The sequence below is a fragment of the Microplitis demolitor genome, chromosome 3 (assembly GCF_026212275.2).
Source record: "Microplitis demolitor isolate Queensland-Clemson2020A chromosome 3, iyMicDemo2.1a, whole genome shotgun sequence".
Classification (NCBI taxonomy): Eukaryota; Metazoa; Arthropoda; class Insecta; order Hymenoptera; family Braconidae; genus Microplitis; species Microplitis demolitor.
Genome location: NC_068547.1, coordinates 475,019 through 491,437, shown reverse-complemented (window position 1 = coordinate 491,437; position 16,419 = coordinate 475,019). Strand labels below are relative to the sequence as shown.

General features: G+C 28.1%; 8 protein-coding genes across 10 annotated transcripts; 3 read left to right on the top strand and 5 right to left on the bottom strand.

The window, feature by feature from the left end:
* Positions 1 to 26: 26 nt before the first annotated feature.
* LOC103577762 (farnesyl pyrophosphate synthase) lies at positions 27 to 2,985 on the bottom strand. Of its 2 annotated transcripts, none has more exons than XM_008558561.2 (8): positions 2,891 to 2,985; positions 2,484 to 2,665; positions 1,688 to 1,850; positions 1,492 to 1,632; positions 1,208 to 1,411; positions 780 to 944; positions 488 to 700; positions 27 to 373 (listed from the first exon to the last, which is right to left on the bottom strand). In XM_008558561.2, the coding sequence occupies exons 2-8, from the start codon at positions 2,618 to 2,620 to the stop codon at positions 173 to 175; spliced, it is 1,224 nt and encodes a 407-aa protein (XP_008556783.1). In that variant the 5' UTR covers positions 2,621 to 2,665; positions 2,891 to 2,985; the 3' UTR covers positions 27 to 172. The 2 variants fall into 2 exon arrangements, with proteins under 2 accessions (XP_008556783.1, XP_008556784.1); XM_008558562.3 differs by having other exon boundaries at positions 2,484 to 2,655; positions 2,891 to 2,978.
* A 90-nt stretch (positions 2,986 to 3,075) lies between these two features.
* On the top strand, positions 3,076 to 5,229 carry LOC103577761 (antichymotrypsin-2-like). The gene is made up of 8 exons (XM_008558560.3): positions 3,076 to 3,357; positions 3,430 to 3,536; positions 3,689 to 3,868; positions 3,931 to 4,141; positions 4,206 to 4,420; positions 4,497 to 4,676; positions 4,751 to 4,886; positions 4,948 to 5,229. Exons 1-8 carry the CDS (start codon positions 3,327 to 3,329, stop codon positions 5,112 to 5,114), a joined length of 1,227 nt encoding a protein of 408 aa, XP_008556782.1. The 5' UTR covers positions 3,076 to 3,326; the 3' UTR covers positions 5,115 to 5,229.
* Positions 5,230 to 5,295: 66 nt separating this feature from the next.
* On the bottom strand, positions 5,296 to 9,529 carry LOC103577760 (spermatogenesis-associated protein 20). 2 transcript variants are annotated; one of them, XM_008558559.3, is made up of 13 exons: positions 8,851 to 9,529; positions 8,438 to 8,786; positions 8,224 to 8,367; positions 8,066 to 8,161; positions 7,757 to 7,999; positions 7,499 to 7,678; positions 7,227 to 7,433; positions 6,975 to 7,167; positions 6,727 to 6,895; positions 6,450 to 6,658; positions 5,781 to 5,980; positions 5,449 to 5,717; positions 5,296 to 5,378 (listed from the first exon to the last, which is right to left on the bottom strand). In XM_008558559.3, the coding sequence occupies exons 1-12, from the start codon at positions 8,991 to 8,993 to the stop codon at positions 5,457 to 5,459; spliced, it is 2,394 nt and encodes a 797-aa protein (XP_008556781.1). In that variant the 5' UTR covers positions 8,994 to 9,529; the 3' UTR covers positions 5,296 to 5,378; positions 5,449 to 5,456. The 2 variants fall into 2 exon arrangements, with proteins under 2 accessions (XP_008556781.1, XP_008556780.1); XM_008558558.3 differs by having other exon boundaries at positions 5,297 to 5,717.
* A 243-nt stretch (positions 9,530 to 9,772) lies between these two features.
* LOC103577759 (probable protein BRICK1-B) lies at positions 9,773 to 10,389 on the top strand. Its single transcript, XM_008558557.3, has 3 exons — positions 9,773 to 10,036; positions 10,113 to 10,195; positions 10,269 to 10,389. The coding sequence occupies exons 1-3, from the start codon at positions 9,916 to 9,918 to the stop codon at positions 10,293 to 10,295; spliced, it is 231 nt and encodes a 76-aa protein (XP_008556779.1). The 5' UTR covers positions 9,773 to 9,915; the 3' UTR covers positions 10,296 to 10,389.
* Position 10,390: 1 nt separating this feature from the next.
* Positions 10,391 to 11,544, bottom strand: LOC103577758 (uncharacterized). The gene is made up of 3 exons (XM_008558556.3): positions 11,438 to 11,544; positions 10,885 to 11,193; positions 10,391 to 10,814 (listed from the first exon to the last, which is right to left on the bottom strand). The coding sequence occupies exons 1-3, from the start codon at positions 11,445 to 11,447 to the stop codon at positions 10,603 to 10,605; spliced, it is 531 nt and encodes a 176-aa protein (XP_008556778.1). The 5' UTR covers positions 11,448 to 11,544; the 3' UTR covers positions 10,391 to 10,602.
* Positions 11,545 to 11,600: 56 nt separating this feature from the next.
* On the top strand, positions 11,601 to 12,324 carry LOC103577757 (uncharacterized). The gene is made up of 3 exons (XM_008558554.2): positions 11,601 to 11,690; positions 11,780 to 11,897; positions 11,977 to 12,324. Exons 1-3 carry the CDS (start codon positions 11,658 to 11,660, stop codon positions 12,123 to 12,125), a joined length of 300 nt encoding a protein of 99 aa, XP_008556776.1. The 5' UTR covers positions 11,601 to 11,657; the 3' UTR covers positions 12,126 to 12,324.
* LOC103577756 (complement component 1 Q subcomponent-binding protein, mitochondrial) lies at positions 12,317 to 13,647 on the bottom strand. Its single transcript, XM_008558553.2, has 2 exons — positions 12,648 to 13,647; positions 12,317 to 12,572 (listed from the first exon to the last, which is right to left on the bottom strand). Exon 1 carries the CDS (start codon positions 13,489 to 13,491, stop codon positions 12,658 to 12,660), a length of 834 nt encoding a protein of 277 aa, XP_008556775.1. The 5' UTR covers positions 13,492 to 13,647; the 3' UTR covers positions 12,317 to 12,572; positions 12,648 to 12,657.
* Positions 13,648 to 14,096: 449 nt separating this feature from the next.
* Positions 14,097 to 16,400, bottom strand: LOC103577765 (SET and MYND domain-containing protein 4). The gene is made up of 5 exons (XM_008558567.2): positions 16,222 to 16,400; positions 15,121 to 16,158; positions 14,772 to 15,049; positions 14,405 to 14,713; positions 14,097 to 14,339 (listed from the first exon to the last, which is right to left on the bottom strand). Exons 2-5 carry the CDS (start codon positions 16,151 to 16,153, stop codon positions 14,097 to 14,099), a joined length of 1,863 nt encoding a protein of 620 aa, XP_008556789.1. The 5' UTR covers positions 16,154 to 16,158; positions 16,222 to 16,400.
* Between the last annotated feature and the right edge of the window lie 19 nt (positions 16,401 to 16,419).

The window sequence follows — 16,419 nt, the reverse complement described above, 5'->3', positions numbered from 1 at the left end:
TTTTTTTCAAACTTACAAACACGATTTCCATTTCTTACCGTAACAATATTCCATTAAAAATTAAGAAAAAAAATATTAATAAGAATTATTATTAAGAAAATATAAACGATATATGTTTATATTTGTATCAATAGATTGAAAAAATAAATTTAAAATTATTGGCATCTGGCGATTAGGCGTCCCTGCGGTAAATCTTTGACAATATTTTAAAAAATAAATCATGGGGTAGACCACGGGATATTTGTTGTATATGAGTATTCATGAGGTTGTAACTTTCTTCTTCATAAATAGCGTAAGTTGTTGATAGCCCCAAATCGTCATACAACTGTCTTATTTGTCCCACTTTCTCCTCATCATCGTACCCGTAGCATTCCTGTTGGAGTTTTAAAAACATATTTAATTTATCCTCACTCAAGCAATTAAAACTAATCTTCTGTAGCAACAAAGTATAATTTAACAGTAAATAGAAAGTAAATAAATTATTTACTTCAAATATTTTACGCTGAGAAGGAGTCATGCGTTGAAGAGCCACAACTGCTAGCCACGTACACTTTCCTTCTTTAATGTCAAGTCCCTGTTTTCCAGTTATCCTCGGATCACCATAACAATCGAGATAGTCGTCTTGCACTTGGAAAAAGTGTCCCATCTCCAACAAAATAGTCTTAGCCTGTCTGTACATTTCGGGATCTTCTACTCCAGCCTTTTAATTATTTATTTATTTATTTATTTACAAGCATTCAAAACTTTCTACTTGATACATTGACATTAAAAATACTTACAAAATGCATTGCCAGTGTTATCGGCATTACAAATGAATAATAAGCCGTCTTATATTTGACAATAGCATTGTAACGATTCATTGTAAATAAATTAAAGTTTGGTCTGTTACCAAATTGTGTTGACAACATATCCAATGTTTGTCCCATCACAGTCTTCATTGTTGTCTGTATAATTTAATATTTAATATTATTATATTTTACAGTAAATAATGGGATGAGACAATTTTCCATCCCAGTAAAATAGCTCGTGAATAAATTTTAGAGTTACTACGTAGTAATGGGAGCCTGGGCGTAAAACGTCAACGACAAAAGTCGTTACGTGATTTCTGGCCTCTTGGTTGTCGCGATGTCGGTTAACTAACTTTAAAATTTATTCACGAGCTATTTTACTGGGCTGGAAAATCGTCTCGTCGAAATAATAAACTTACATCGTGAAATGTTTCCATAAGATCTAAGTAACATTTTTTATTTTTAAAATGCGTGCGTAACAATTGATATACTGTTTGCTCCAAAAGTATACCATCATTAATTGCCGCAAGACCAATATTATTATTTAAATACCAGCATGGCTGACCTCGACGTATAGTTGAACGATCCATTACATCATCTTCGACTAATAAAAATGCTTGGAGCTGATTAAATGTTATTATTTATTTATTAATACCGTTTAAATATATTATTTAAATGATAATGATTTAAATGTTTTAATTACTAATTCTGTACACCATCCTAAAGTCCTAGCTAATCTTATATTGTCATCTGTCAATTGGTCATGTGGTGCTAGCATTCTGTAAGCGTAAACAAGAGCTAATCCACGATTTTTTTTACCACCGGGTACGTTGTATTGCAACACCTGAAAAATAATTGGCTGAATATTTTAAAAATATATAAAATATATAGTGACATACTTTAGCCATCCATTTGGTAGCATCAGGAATGTCAAGATGACGACCAGCTTCAGTAAGATCTCGTACGATATCGGGCCAGAGAGCCATCATTTCTCTACTTTCATCTTTACTAGAAGTCCAGTCTTTTTGCGCCATACTGTGGATCATGCGACATAGTGGTACTCTGAAATTTAAATCCAAAGACTTAATTTATTTCTTATTTAAATCCCTCGTTATCTTGTCTAGTTATATTTATTTCTGCTCTAATTTAAATAATAATATAATATTGTCATCCAGACAATAGTTTAACGTCACGACTAATTTTTATTTTTACTTAATTTTATAATTCACTTGAAATCTCATCTCCAGATAAAATATAACAGCGGTAGTGACATTGAAATGTAAATAGATTTTAATGATAACAATCGTTTGAATAAACAACTCTATTGTTATAAATTATTTTTGTACTACAAAAAAAAAAAAAAATATAAATTCGTAAACAAGAAATAATTAAAAAATAATTTTTTTATTTAATTTAAATATTAGACGCGAAATTATAGATTTTGAAAAAACCGCGGCCTGGATTTGAAATCGAATCTTCAAGTAGAAAATTGCCACCGTCCATCTTACGGCATAAAATATATAAATCGAATCCACGCTTTCAACGATTGAAGTAATCAATATTTATAAAATAAATGTTTTTATTCAAAAGTAACAACAAACTAAATTTATTATTAATAAATTAAAGTAAATATTTATAAGTAATAAATTAAAAAAAAAAAAAAAAAAAAAAAAAAAAAAAAAGAAAACAACTCACCTGACAAGTTGATTTGACAGATTCAATTTTAAGTGATTAGTAATAAAATCATTTTTTTTAGTTACTGTATCAATTAAATTTTTACAAAAACTTTTCTGTAATAATTTTGACGTCGCTCTATTTATTACCAGTGACATTTTTATGTTTTTCTATCAACTCCAAAACAAAAAACCTATAAATATCTATATATATAAACTCGTTAAAAAAATTAATTGGCGTTTCTTCCAGATATTATTTATATCTTTCAGTTTCTTTGTTATCAAACAAAAAACCAAAAGATAATACACAATAAAAATTTATTATTTCAATTACTAATCAATTATCAGAAACATAAATTAAATTTATATAAAAAAAGAAGACAACTAAGATCTTTTATTAATAAATAAAAAAATTATTTAATTAATTACAGCAAATATTTATTTTAAAAATTTTAGTCCATAGTTAAGTGTCCAAGTGCAAGTGTTTAACTAAAACGAAATGAAAGAAATTCTTTGAAATCAAAAACGTCACGTAAGCCACAAATGGATGTATACATATATACCACATATAAATATATGTACTTCGAATCACAATTTGTAGAGGCTCTCATATCGTTTTTTATCAGATGGTATTTTTTATTCGTTATTATCTTGAATTTAATTGCAAATATAAGCAATAAAAAAACAGGGGCATTAATTGGTACATTTGTAAATAGTTAGTAATTCATCTAATTAATCATCTCAAAAAATAATTAGTACCTGCTGATTTAACAAATTTTCTAATATTAGATATTAGAGGGCATTATTTTTATTACGCCTCATTTAATTGTAATTTATTTAAATTTTATCTATTATTTTTTTATTAATGACATTGATTAATGGTACTTATCATAAACGTAAGTTGTTTTTTATTTTTATTATTTTGATGACTAAATACTCCGAACATAAATTAATTGATTCATTTTCAGATTTACTAATTGGAGTATTCAAACTATTTGTGCTAATTATATTTATAAACATTAAAATGGCCCAATCTGTACAGGAATTTCATACATTCACTTCAAATTTATATAAAGTATTTTATTTTTTATATATTTTGCGTTATTAATTCCAAAAGGACTTGGAAGATCTCTAAAGTCAAAAGGGCGAATAAAAATCCAAGTATTTTTGTAATTAGTAACGCGATATAATTGGGTAGCTTAGATTTTATGTAATTAATTTTTTTAGACAACAATAGAAGAATATAATGATAATGTTATTTTTTCACCGATAAGTATTCATGTTATTTTGTCATTTATATCTCATGGTGCAAAAGGAAAAACTGCTGAGGAAATGATCAACGGTCTTTGTATTAAAGACATTAGTAAATTAAATATTGATTACAAAAATATAATATCAATATTAAATGTTAGTAAAAATAAATGTCTAAAGTATTTGAATTTATAAATTAATTTTTAAATAATTATCAGTCAACAGATAAAGCTGAGCTACATTTAGCAAATTCGCTTTATTTGCACAATGATATTGAGGTGCTAGATGATTTCAAAACACTGGGAATTGATTACTACAGTTTAATTGTGTCAAAAATGAATTTTTCTGATAACGTACAATCAGCTAAGCAGATAAACAATTGGGTTTTGGAGAAAACTAACAATAAAATCACAGACATTGTCTCACCTGGTATCTTTCTGCTATCTTTCAATGTCGATATATTTATTTACGTAAATAATAACTTTTTTTGCAGATGACATTACTGAGGAAACTAAAATGTTTTTAATAAATGCTATTTATTTCAAAGGACCATGGAAAGATCCATTTGATAGCCAACGTACTTCACATAAAATTTTTTATACAGCAAATAACGTTCATGTATTAACAGATATGATGATCAAAAAACAACATTATGTTCATGGTGATCTGCCTAATTTGAATGCTAGATTTCTTGAAATTCCATACTCCGTAAGCTCATTTAATAATTATCACTACATATTACAAAAGAAAGCCCTTTATAGAACAACAAATGAATGAATTTCAGGATGATAATTTAAGTATGATAATTATTTTGCCATACGAAGTTGAAGGATTGTCATATGTAGAAAAAAATTTTAATTGGAATTATATAATTACCGCAGAGTCTAGTAACGGCGAAATAATATTACATGTACCGAAATTTAAAATTGAATCTACAATAGATTTACAACAAATTCTTACAAATGTAAGCCGATAAAGTACTTTATTAGTTATATTTTTATTTAATTCAATTAACAAAATATTTGAATAATAATTTAGATGGGTTTAAAATCAATGTTTGAAGACACTGCCGACTTGAGTGGCATTACAAATGTGCCTGTAAAAATAAGTAAAGTTATGCAAAAGGCATTTTTAGAAATAAATGAAGAAGGTTCTGAAGCTGCTGCAGCAACAGGTAAATTTACTTACGATATATATTAATAGATTTTTAAAAAAATTAATTATTTAAATTACAGTTGTGCGAATTCGATTAAAAAGAATGGCCGTCCAGACAGAAGAGTTTATAGTAGACCGGCCATTTATGGTCGCGATTCGCCACAAGCTTTTAGATATCCCATTATTTGTCGGCCAAGTAAAGGTCCCAGATATAATAACTAAAAGTACTAACAAAGATGAGCTATAATTTAAAAAAAAACTTTCTTTTTATACAGCAATATATATTTTTGATATAAGTTTATTAATAAAACGCTTGATCTGCTTAAAAAATAATTAAAGAAAAAAAAATGGTATAAATTTATTGATTTGATGTATTTATTTTTATTTAAATCTACAAGTAACGCTGTTAGTAATTTATTAAAATTTTTATACACATCTTCAGTGTGATTATTTAATTAAAGAATATCACTGTTATCCATATCACGTTGATTATTTAAAAGTACATAGCTACCTTAAAATTAATAATTATAAATTTATTTATTAAACTATATTGTCATAGCACTCGTACAACTTTAAATTACCAATTAGCTTAATTATTTTCATCAATAAGTTCTGCGAGCTGCTGAGATTCAACTACCGGTAGAGAGCAAGTACGATGTCTACAAACATAAGCAGTAGCTCTGCCGTTTTGCATTTTCATTTTTTTTACAACTTCATTGCGACGAATTAATACCGAGTCAGTGTCTTCTGGGTCTGTTAAAATAACTAATTTCGCAGGTATCATACGATCTCTTATGATGTCAAGCAACTCTTCAGTATCTTTAGCATCTCTTTTACCAGCAATATATATCTAAAATTATTAATTGATTTGTTAGCTTTTTCAATAATTAAAGATTAATTAATATAGACGTACTTGAGTCGTAGCATCCCAGTAATGTAATAAAGCACAGCTTAACTCAGGAACAGCAATAGGCATTCTCATTAGTGTTTCACTGAAGAAACAAAGCAGCTCAGCAACTTTGCTGTTGTAATCCGTGCGGTTTAAACATGAAGCTAAACGCAATAAATTGCTACATGCTACTGAGTTACTTGAAGGTTCAGCGCCATCATGATCTAAATTTAATTATAAAATTTTTAATTTATTATTTTAATAGCTATTTTAAACAGTAACCCCCCCCCCCCATTTTTTAAATACAGTAGATCCTTGTAAGCAAAATCGCTCTAATTCTTGTAAATTTAATTTTTTCCCGCAAGTAAAAGTGAGACAGTGTTATCAAATAAACGCTACACGAAATTTGTTGATTAAATTTTAGTCTACTAAATTTGAAAATTCAAATTGTAAAATTGACATGAAGATTTTAATGAAATTTCATTCAATTCCCACCCAATTGATATCGCTGAAAGTAAATTTTTTTTTTTAATCTATATCTCAATGAAATCGCAACTACGTTGTCTTTTTTTTAATTAACGCTTTAATTTCTTTTAATTAATTGATAAAATTTTGATACAGTTTGAGCGGGGGAGGGGGCTCGTCCTCTGTCTGAGAATGGCCTTGACGAAATTATAAATGATAAATATTTACCGTCTTTTAATCTCAGTATTATATTTTTATCTGTATTTGTGGTATTAAAGTAACCACCATCTTTGTCATCCCAAAATAATGTATTCTGAATATCCTGCAATTCCTCAGCTAACTCAAGCCAGTGTGTATTTAAACTGGCCTCGTATAAATCCAGAAGTCCTTGAACTACAAACGCATAATCTGCATGGAAACCATGTATTGGAGTTTGTCTATATAATAAAAAGTTTATATTATACATTTAATATAAAATAATAATATAAAATTTGAAATGGCTCACGGTTGCATTATTATGTCTCCATCACCGCAATAACAACTTCGTAATAAAATTTTTTTATTTCCATCATACAAATAACGTTCTATAAAATTAGCATTATCTTCAGCGTATTGTATGTACTGTTTATTTTTAGTTGCAACACCAGCGCACGCAAGTCCACTTATCATGAGACCTTAAAAAAAAAACAACTCGTTTAAAAATTATAATTTAAAAAATTATTTTATAAATAAAACATTATCTATAATAATAACCATTCCATGCTGTTATTATTTTATCATCCAAGTGTGGCCTGGGTCTTTGTGATCGGACTTGGAAAAGTATTTGCTTGGCTTCTGATAAATACTTCTCTGTATCTTCAACACTGCAGTCAAATTTATCAGCAGTATCTCTTATGCTTCCTAAAGCAATCAGAACATTCTGGTTCGTCAGTTCACCGTGTAAATCCTTAATAAATATTGACAATTAAAAACCAATTAAATTTAATATTATTATTAATTACTTACTTGTCTCATAGAAACATTACCATCATTTTTGACATTAAAATGGTACGAAAAAATTTCACTTAATTTAGTATCACGACCAGGTAGTTTTTTATCCAGGTGTCTTTCAATTTCTTCCATAGTCCAGACGTAAAAAGCGCCTTCTCGCTTCTCAGTTGCGTCTGCAGATGGTAGAGAATCAGCATCTTCAGCACTATAATATCCTCCGTCCTTAAATTTCACAATTAATCCATAAATATTTTTTTAAAAATGTATTTATTTATAAAAAAAATTACCTTGTGTCGTAGATCTCGGGTTACATAAGTTACAATATCATCAACAATATCAGAAAAAAATTTATCTTTAGTGACAATATAAGCGTTCGAGTACGAACGTAATAATTGCGCTTGATCATAAAGCATTTTTTCAAAATGCGGCACATGCCATTTACCATCAACCGAATATCTTGCAAAGCCCTTAATTAAAATTAAATTTTAATTAATCATCATTGGTTTTAATCATTTAAATAAATAAATGTCATTTTTATTTAATACCTGACCGATATGATCATGAATCCCGCCGTTAGCCATTTTAGTTAAAGTATGTAAGCACATACTCAAGCATTCTTGATTTATCTCATTTTTAGGGTCACTTGCGTACATATGAAACAGTAAATTTAAATTAACCGGCTGAGGAAATTTCGGAGCATCTGAAAATCCACCGAACTCGCGATCGTAAGATCTTATCAATTGTTGGACGCATAATTTAACACAATCTTTAGGTGGTGGATTTTTTCCCTTTTAAAAAATACAAATAATTATTATTATTATCAACAATAATAATAATAAATTATTATTACTTACAATGACAGCTGATTGATGTTTATTTTCAGCTGATGTTTTTAATAATTCAAGAATTTTATCTCCTGACTTTAGTAAATCGCTTTTACTTTCCAGCCACTAAAAAAATGTCAAAATTTTTTGTTTTCTAATCTCTTTGAAATGAAAATTATTATAATTACCTTGTGTGCGATGCTGAGTAAAATTTTTTTAAAACCAGGTTGTCCAAATTTATCAACCGGAGGAAAATAAGTACCACCCATAATAGGAACCAAAGTTGGTGTTAAAAATACACTCATTGGCCAGCCTCCATGTCCTGAAATCGACTGCACAAAACAAATCAATCAACTGATTATTTTTAATTAAAAAGCAGTAAGTAAAAGTAAAAACCAATACCTGGACAAATGTCATGTATATTTTATCAATATCAGGTCGCTCTTCGCGATCCACTTTGATATTCACAAAATATCTGTTCATAACTTGAGCGATTTCATCGTTTTCGAATGATTCCTTCTCCATAACATGACACCAATGACAAGTCGAATAACCAACAGACAAAAATATCAATTTGTCTTCTCTTTTAGCTTTCTCCAGTGCTTCATCATTCCATGGGTACCAGTTGACTGGATTACCAGCATGTTGCAATAAATAGGGCGATTTTTCAAACGCCAATTTATTTTTTTTGACTTTCGTGTCACCGTGAGATGTTGATGCCATTCTTACAATAAATTTATTGTACCTTGACCTAAAAATATACAAACAGATAACACTCATTGACTATTTATCAATTAATTTTAAAAAATTCACACCTTGGTAATTGAAAATCATTAACGGACAATTGCGCGTGTAAAAATCTCCGATAATTATTGTTATTATTATTATTATGATGAATCTTAGTAATCTCTGATAAACAGCGTATTGAATGAAAAATATAACATCTTCCAAAACTCATAACATCTATTTAATAAAAGGCAGTCGCCTAAATTCAAATTTACTTGAAGAAAAATTATTAAAATTAAATTTAATAATTTTTATAATATTTACAACCATCAAAATTATTTATTATTATCCGTAACTTAAATATTTATTGTTTAATTTTTTATGTAAACTTTTAATGACAAGCAAAAACTTATGATTGATTACTTCAGTCCATACTGTTGCCGGGGAATTTTTTATTTTAACGAATTATTATTGTTATTATTATTATCAGGGTTAAAAGACATATCGAAGATCATTCAAAATATGTATGATAATTTCACAGCAATAGATAAAAAAAAACAACGTTTTAATTAGTACTCAGATTATTTTATTTTTATTATCAAATTCAAATAAAAAAACACTTATGACAGCTGTCAGGTGTTACGTATTTCTTCGTTCTTTTATATTCGCTGATTACAATTAACAAGTCTAAATTCTTTTGTTGTAATAATATTGACGTAATTGATGTTTTTATTCATGCATGCATGCATACATATATATAAATATATATAGTGCACACGTAACGTCATATTTTTAAACAATTCGTAGATGGAGTGACTAGACCATTTTTTATTTTTTTTTTTGTAAGTAAAATTTAAAAAATAAAATTTTAAAAAAATTTACCAATCAGTAATTAAAAATTATAATTGATTAATTTATTTGTTTACTTATTAAATTTATAATTTATTTTTAAATGTTGATAATTTATCAGTTGAGTGATTTAAAGTGACATCTGTATGTCATAAAAATTTATAACAACATTGGGATATATATTGTTGTTTATTCATTCGTAAATAAATTTTTACACTTTGTACTTTTATATATTTAATAATTAGGGTGTGTACTAAATACATTAATATTTATAAATTTATAAATTAATAACTTAATAGTAAATAATGGCGACTGTACACCGCGAAGCTTTTCAAAAACAAATTCAACAAGACTGGGCCAATCGTGAATACATTGAAGTCATTACTGGAAGTATCAAAAAAATAACAGATTTTTTAAATTCATTTGGTAATATATATTTATATTTACATATAAATTAATAAATAATTAACAGTCAATAATTATAAAATAATTTTTTTTCTAGATATGTCTTGTAGGTCAAGACTCGCAGTTTTGAATGAAAAACTATCGACACTAGAACGCAGAATTGAATACCTCGAAGCTTGTGTAAGTATTTAATTTTAATTTATATTTATTAATTAATCTCAAGTGTTATTAATTTAAAAATTTATCATTACAGGTAACGAAAGGAGAAACTTTGACGTAAATAAAAAAAATGAGTTATTATTGATCAGTATTAGAATTTTTATAAATCACAATCATGTAAATATTTTGATTCTATAAATAAAAAGTAATAATATCGAAGATTTAATTGTTTTTATTTATATTCTGATCAACATATAAATATATCGATTAAATTAATTGCTAATATAAATTTACATAACTATTTAAAGTCGTGGTTTCAGAGCAATTATATATTTTTAGTTTAGTAAATTAAACCAAGACTTCTAGTTCTGTAGTGAACTTTATTTAGATATTAATTAATTAATTAATTAATCAATAATATGATTTAATTAATAAGGTCTTCTTGGCCACTCAGATTTAACTATTGAAAAATCGTATTTGTAATTTCCGTACTCGTAGTGATCATGCCAATTGAAGAATTTCCAATCAGTTTGTTTCGAATCTTTTTTAGCTAGAGCTGCGAACATCAGCAATGCTGTTCCCCAGAGAGTGAATGACGTCGTCTGCTTCCAAGCCCAAAGGACTGGCATACAGGCTACCACTGAAAATAATATGAGAATTATTAATTACTGTTATTAACACAATAATTATTAACAAATAAATCAACTCACCACCAGCAGCGTAATTCCACTTGTCATCTTTTCCTCTCAGATCTGTTGCTATGTAAGTCACACCTGCGAATGCTGATGCTAATCCCACGAAGGGAACGAAATAGTATCCAAGAATATTTGCTGTTTCCGCAATATTTTTAGCTTGAGTCAACATAATAGCATCTGTAGTTCCAAAAAATAGTGCCGAGGCGATCGCATATTTATTGATACCCCAGAGTTTTCCCACAGGATCTTTTCCTTCTGGTTGGTCGTAATATCCCGGCCCGGATAGGATACGAAAAATATGTCCATCCTTCCGGTATGGATTATCTATAATTTTTTAAAAATTTATCCAATTAGCAACTTGTTAATTATTCATTTATTCGCCTCAACTTGTCTGAATAATTTAATTAATAAATAAAAATTTTTTTACTGGAATAGGTTAGGAGACACCATCAAGTTTATTTAATTATCAGCTCGAGTAATTAACCACTTAGTAATTGCATTAGAGACAATTGATAATGATTTTAATTTATAATTAATTATTGTTAAAATATTTATTATTAATACTTACAGAACTCCATGTTTAGGTTTAATCAGCTGGTGAAAAAACTTAAAAATTCTACAGGACGACTGTCAGCGCCCCGTTACATAAGTTTTTAAAATAAAATTTCATCAATACGACGTTATTTTGATAACTAAATATTTTATCTTGTGTTAAATTTAAATTATTTAGATTTAAAAAAAAATAGTGGTTAACAAATAAATAAATAAAATTTATTTTAAAAATTGAAATGTTTTCTTCCATCAAAGCTCTTCGTTTCGCGGTATTTATTTTTTTAAATATTTCACAACTTAACCTTCATATTTAATTACAACATTTATTTACTTATTTATTAATTATATATTTTTTTAGAATAGAAATTTAGCCGCCAGATTATTTTCTCAGCAACCTAATCAAGGTCACCCTAGCAAACCAACTGAAATAAATGTCGCTGGACTCAGTGAAAATTGTGTTGCTGTTCCATCACAACGTCAGTATAAATATTTTTATTTTAATTAATTAATCAATAAATTTCATTTACTAATTATTAATTTTACTTATTTCAATAGCTGTCGGAGCCGTTGGTGCTGCAAAAAACAAAGAATACAAAAATCCTGAATATTTCTGTTATCATGTAGACAGTTTCGCTGAAGCGGAAGTGGAATTGGCTAAATTCCGACTTCCACCTCCATCAAATAAACGAAAATTTGGCCAGTAATTACCCATTATGCCAAATAGTTGAATATTAATTAATTGTAATTGTAAACAGTGTATAAATTATATTAAAATAATTAATTACTCTTATTTTCATTCAAAATAATACTCATTACTTTAATTTTGACTAAATTACTAATTAAAATTAATAAAAAAACTCGTGCAGATGTTGGGAATTTTAATAAATAAAATTAATTATTTGACTTTGGCTGATTTATTTATTACATTCATCAATAAGCTGTCAAATTATACATATTAATAATTAATTCTACTGATAATACATTTCAAGTGATTTTTTTGTTTTTTTAATTAACAATACTATATATTTTGATTAATTATGTCTAAGTATTTTTTTTTTGTTCCTTTAAAATGAACTAAAAGTAAAAACTTAATGTAAACGTAGAGTACTTTTGGAATATATCAGCCGGAATTGTAGTCAAACTTTTGGTTACTGAAAAATATAACATTTTATATAAATAAATACTGAATAATAATAATAATTAATATGAACAAGTTAAATAATTACCAGTATAAAATTATTTTCCAGTAGTAAACTTAGAAAGACCTTCTAATAAACTAATGTAAGCGCTGTGCTCATAGTTGGTGCTCAGTTCAATGAGTTTTTCAGCAAACTCATTGGAAATGCCCTTCTCCTCCAAGTAGTTCATCAACAAATCATAGAGATATCCATCAATGACTTCTCCAGCGACAGCGTAGATTTTGTCATTGTGCTCTCCTTCGTACAGAGAAATTTCATCGATTCCAAAGCAGTCATTGTAGCTGTCATCAGCTCCAGAGGCACCATGCTCGTTGTTGAATGAACATGTCAGTCCCAAAGTCTGCTTTCCCCGGGTGATATCAATCGTGAAATTGGGCTTGCTCTTCATTTCTCCGAACTCTGGTTTGTCGTCATTCGGGTCGATTTCACCGTCACCCTCGGCGTCGACAGTGTGATTGACATTAAATGCAATTGTTATTTTTTCATTCTGTATGTTTTTAACCAGCGTGACATTTGATCCGTCTAATGATACTGCGAACCCGTCGACTTCTGTTGGAATAGTTTTTGACTTTTGTGCTTTTTTTTCAGCAACAATCTCCTCAGCGAGAAACTCGATCAATTCTTTCTCGGCTTTTGTGTGCTGAGAACAACGACACTGGTAATTGTGACCATTTATACATTTAAATTGTTTGTACTGATGTTGTTTAACAATTGGCGCGTTTGTTAAATTATTTAAATTATTATTTATTGTGTTGGACATGTGCCAAAGCGAGCGGGAAATTTGTGAGGTTATTATTCTACTTGCCGAAGTTGATTTTAATAAATTTTTAAATCCAAATGCACACAATGAATTTCTTACTAGTCCACTCATGTTGATTTATTTTTTTTAAACTTTTTTCAATTATAATTAATGTTATCTTTGATGAATCTTAATACCTTATCTTAATGATCGGTACTTGCGGCTTTTGGGTTCTTCACAAACGGGAAAATGGCTGATCTTGTTGCAACCACGTGTAGAGACTACAGATATGTATTTGATACGAGATTTTTCTATAAAAAGAGGGCACCACTTTCAAAATCACCGCATTCTTTATTTAAAAACAAATTTTAAAAAATCATTACCCGCTTAAAAAATATTTATAATAAAATGGAAATTTTAAATTATTTGTCCACTCAACTGTCCAGACACCGATTTCCTAATGAATTCAAACTTCTTTGTCTTAACTTTATATATAAATAAAATTTTTTATTTTTAGACTAAAGTGCGCAGTTTTAAATATAAATACGTTGATATATTTTTATTTTTAATTATAATTAGATTAAGTATTTAAATCTAAATATTTAAAACTCAAATTAAAAGTTAGTAAAAATTTATTATTTAATAGTTTAGTTTACTTTTTATTTAAATTACAGTCTTTTTAGTTAAATAATTGTAATTATAAATAAAAGAGAAATAATATAAAATTAGATAAATGATTAATAAGAACCCTGAAAGTATAACAGAATTAAAGTACTTCTGTAATCGATGATTTCAGCACAGGGGAAACCAATATTTGCTTCTTCATATAATTTAAATAATTTCAAGGTACTTTCAAGAGTTTTTGAAGTATCTAACAGTGACTTGGTCGATTTGAAATTTAAAATTGACAAATAATTATCTATCTCTTCAACCATTGCCATTCGAATTTTTCTAATTATTTCCTTGGGTACAGATAATTCCTATTAAATTAAATAATAAAATAATCAATTTTTTTTTTTTTTTTATAATTAATTATAATTCTTACCAATAATGAGGGGAATTCAGTGTCAGGGCCCCAGTTATTGAAACAAGCGACACAATTACACAAAAAATTGTAACGATTTTTAAGAAATTTTGTTCGGTCTTCTGTAGCATGAAGCTGAAAATTAGCACCGTAATTAAGTGTTAATTGTTCTCCTTGTTTTATTGTTTGAATAGCATTAAATGCAACCGATTCGCCAGATGTGTGAAAACACATGTTGAAAAAACAACTGTGATTGCATAAACTTATCAAAGGCAAAAGCATTATTCCTCGTAATGATTTATCTTCATCCTCGTCTCCAAATATCTGCGCCTTAATATAAAATTAATTTATCAATAATTAAATAATAAATAAATAGGTAAATATTTACCGAACATGAGTTCAATAAACCGATATCAAAATGTTTTAATAATAAGCCTCCAATAAATAACGCTTGCTCATCATCAGCAAGATCTTTGAAGTCAGTTATTTTTCCATCAAATATATTGTCAGTTGTCGCTGCTAAATAAAATAAAATAAAAATACTTTTTAAGTGATAAGTGTAACTTTGTGATTTCCAAAGAAATGAAGTATCTGATGTTAATCCAAAAACACTGGCGTATTTAGTGTCGTCAAAAATTCCATCAGTTAAAAGTTTATTGATAGGATCTACAGAAATAATAAAAAAAAATTAACTTTTAAATTAGTATTTAATTTTCAAATAAATAAATAAATTTTACCAATGACTAAATTTAATTTATCAACTTGGTCTTTCAAATTATCGATTGATCCCACTTCGTTCAAAGCTTTCACAAGCATTCTTAGAGCCATAATTTCAGGAGTTTTCATATTGTTGAGTAGCATTGAAGTAATAATAGGACATTCGATGTGATGATGTTCCTTCCATGCTTCAGCAAGACAATTTTCATCGCAGTAAACAACATTAACACACTCGTGACAAGGGATTCCAGACATAACGAGCTTATAGCAGTGCCAGCAGTGTCGGTATAAATTCTGGGGAGTAATTATTGTCGCGTATGGCTCATGAACTAGTACAGTCTCTCCCACATCAATATTTCTGGTAGCTACAATATGACGTCCTGATTGTTCATTGTATTTTATAGCAATAGCATCCGAAGCTCGAAGTATTTTCGTATTAGTACTGGGTACTGAAAAAACTAATTTCTGAAGTTTTAGATCTTCAATTCTTGTGGAAGGAATTTCCACGAGCTCCTGTAACATATTTTCAATTTTCTTTCTACTGGCAAAGTTCATTGCTGATATCCAATGCCGAGCTTGACTTATAGCTTCTTCAACTTCAGGCCGCATCGTTGGATCTAATGACAGTAAATTTTTAGCACGACGTGCGTACAACTTAGCTTTCAAATCGTCTGGATACCCAATTTTTAATGCCCGTTCGATGTCTTTAAGCGAATCTTGATGATGTCCAGTCTGGCATGTGACTGCTGACCGATTTGCGTAGCCTTTAGCCAGTTCTTTTGAACTCAACGGTGCATATGCTATTCCCTGAGTGAATAACTCGAGTGCCAATTCCATTTTACTTTGGGTCAAATAATATTTATTACCATCTTTTATTTTCTCACAAGACTTTTCTTTACTTTTCAACTGATACTTCATCATCGGATAGTGTTCTTCGCATTCTAGCAAACGTTCCATTGTCAATTTAATGGTTTGTTCATAATTTTGACTCGTGCGACCTGGTATTTTTAAAGCTGAAGATTTTTCGTGCCAATATTTATGTGCTGGATCCATTTCTACTGTAAAAATTACAACAAAAATAAATAAACAAAATTTTTATTTTAATTACAAAGTATAATTACCTGTTTAGTCTTGTGATCTTCTTTTGTTTCAATTTATGTACTCTACCATACATATAATTAATTATTTCAATTTTAATTAATATTAATTATTAAAATAAAATTTTTGAAATTTACTTTCAAAATAATAAATTTTTTTAAGTCGCCATTAATTTTTTTTACTTATTACGCGACAGTAATGCATTGATATAAATATATGTG

Coding starts and splice junctions, on each gene's coding strand:
- LOC103577762 (XM_008558561.2), bottom strand. CDS start 2,620: ATGTCACTGGTAATAAATAGAGCGACGTCAAAATTATTACAGAAAAGT. Junction 1,851..2,483: donor CTGTCAAATCAACTTGTCAG/GTGAGTTGTTTT, acceptor TTTAAATTTCAG/AGTACCACTATGTCGCATGA. Junction 701..779: donor TAACACTGGCAATGCATTTT/GTAAGTATTTTT, acceptor AATAATTAAAAG/GCTGGAGTAGAAGATCCCGA.
- LOC103577761 (XM_008558560.3), top strand. CDS start 3,327: ATGACATTGATTAATGGTACTTATCATAAAC. Junction 4,142..4,205: donor CACAGACATTGTCTCACCTG/GTATCTTTCTGC, acceptor CTTTTTTTGCAG/ATGACATTACTGAGGAAACT. Junction 4,887..4,947: donor TGAAGCTGCTGCAGCAACAG/GTAAATTTACTT, acceptor TTTAAATTACAG/TTGTGCGAATTCGATTAAAA.
- LOC103577760 (XM_008558559.3), bottom strand. CDS start 8,993: ATGAGTTTTGGAAGATGTTATATTTTTCATTCAATACGCTGTTTATCA. Junction 7,168..7,226: donor GTAATGTTTCTATGAGACAA/GTAAGTAATTAA, acceptor ATATTTATTAAG/GATTTACACGGTGAACTGAC. Junction 5,718..5,780: donor ACTGGGATGCTACGACTCAA/GTACGTCTATAT, acceptor TAATAATTTTAG/ATATATATTGCTGGTAAAAG.
- LOC103577759 (XM_008558557.3), top strand. CDS start 9,916: ATGGCGACTGTACACCGCGAAGCTTTTCAAAAACAAATTCAACAAGAC. Junction 10,037..10,112: donor AGATTTTTTAAATTCATTTG/GTAATATATATT, acceptor TTTTTTTTCTAG/ATATGTCTTGTAGGTCAAGA. Junction 10,196..10,268: donor TTGAATACCTCGAAGCTTGT/GTAAGTATTTAA, acceptor TTATCATTACAG/GTAACGAAAGGAGAAACTTT.
- LOC103577758 (XM_008558556.3), bottom strand. Junction 10,815..10,884: donor GTGGAATTACGCTGCTGGTG/GTGAGTTGATTT, acceptor TATTATTTTCAG/TGGTAGCCTGTATGCCAGTC.
- LOC103577757 (XM_008558554.2), top strand. CDS start 11,658: ATGTTTTCTTCCATCAAAGCTCTTCGTTTCGCG. Junction 11,691..11,779: donor TCAAAGCTCTTCGTTTCGCG/GTATTTATTTTT, acceptor ATATTTTTTTAG/AATAGAAATTTAGCCGCCAG. Junction 11,898..11,976: donor TGTTGCTGTTCCATCACAAC/GTCAGTATAAAT, acceptor TTATTTCAATAG/CTGTCGGAGCCGTTGGTGCT.
- LOC103577756 (XM_008558553.2), bottom strand. CDS start 13,491: ATGAGTGGACTAGTAAGAAATTCATTGTGTGCATTTGGATTTAAAAAT.
- LOC103577765 (XM_008558567.2), bottom strand. CDS start 16,153: ATGGATCCAGCACATAAATATTGGCACGAAAAATCTTCAGCTTTAAAA. Junction 15,050..15,120: donor TAAATTAAATTTAGTCATTG/GTAAAATTTATT, acceptor TTATTTCTGTAG/ATCCTATCAATAAACTTTTA. Junction 14,714..14,771: donor GTTTATTGAACTCATGTTCG/GTAAATATTTAC, acceptor TTTTATATTAAG/GCGCAGATATTTGGAGACGA.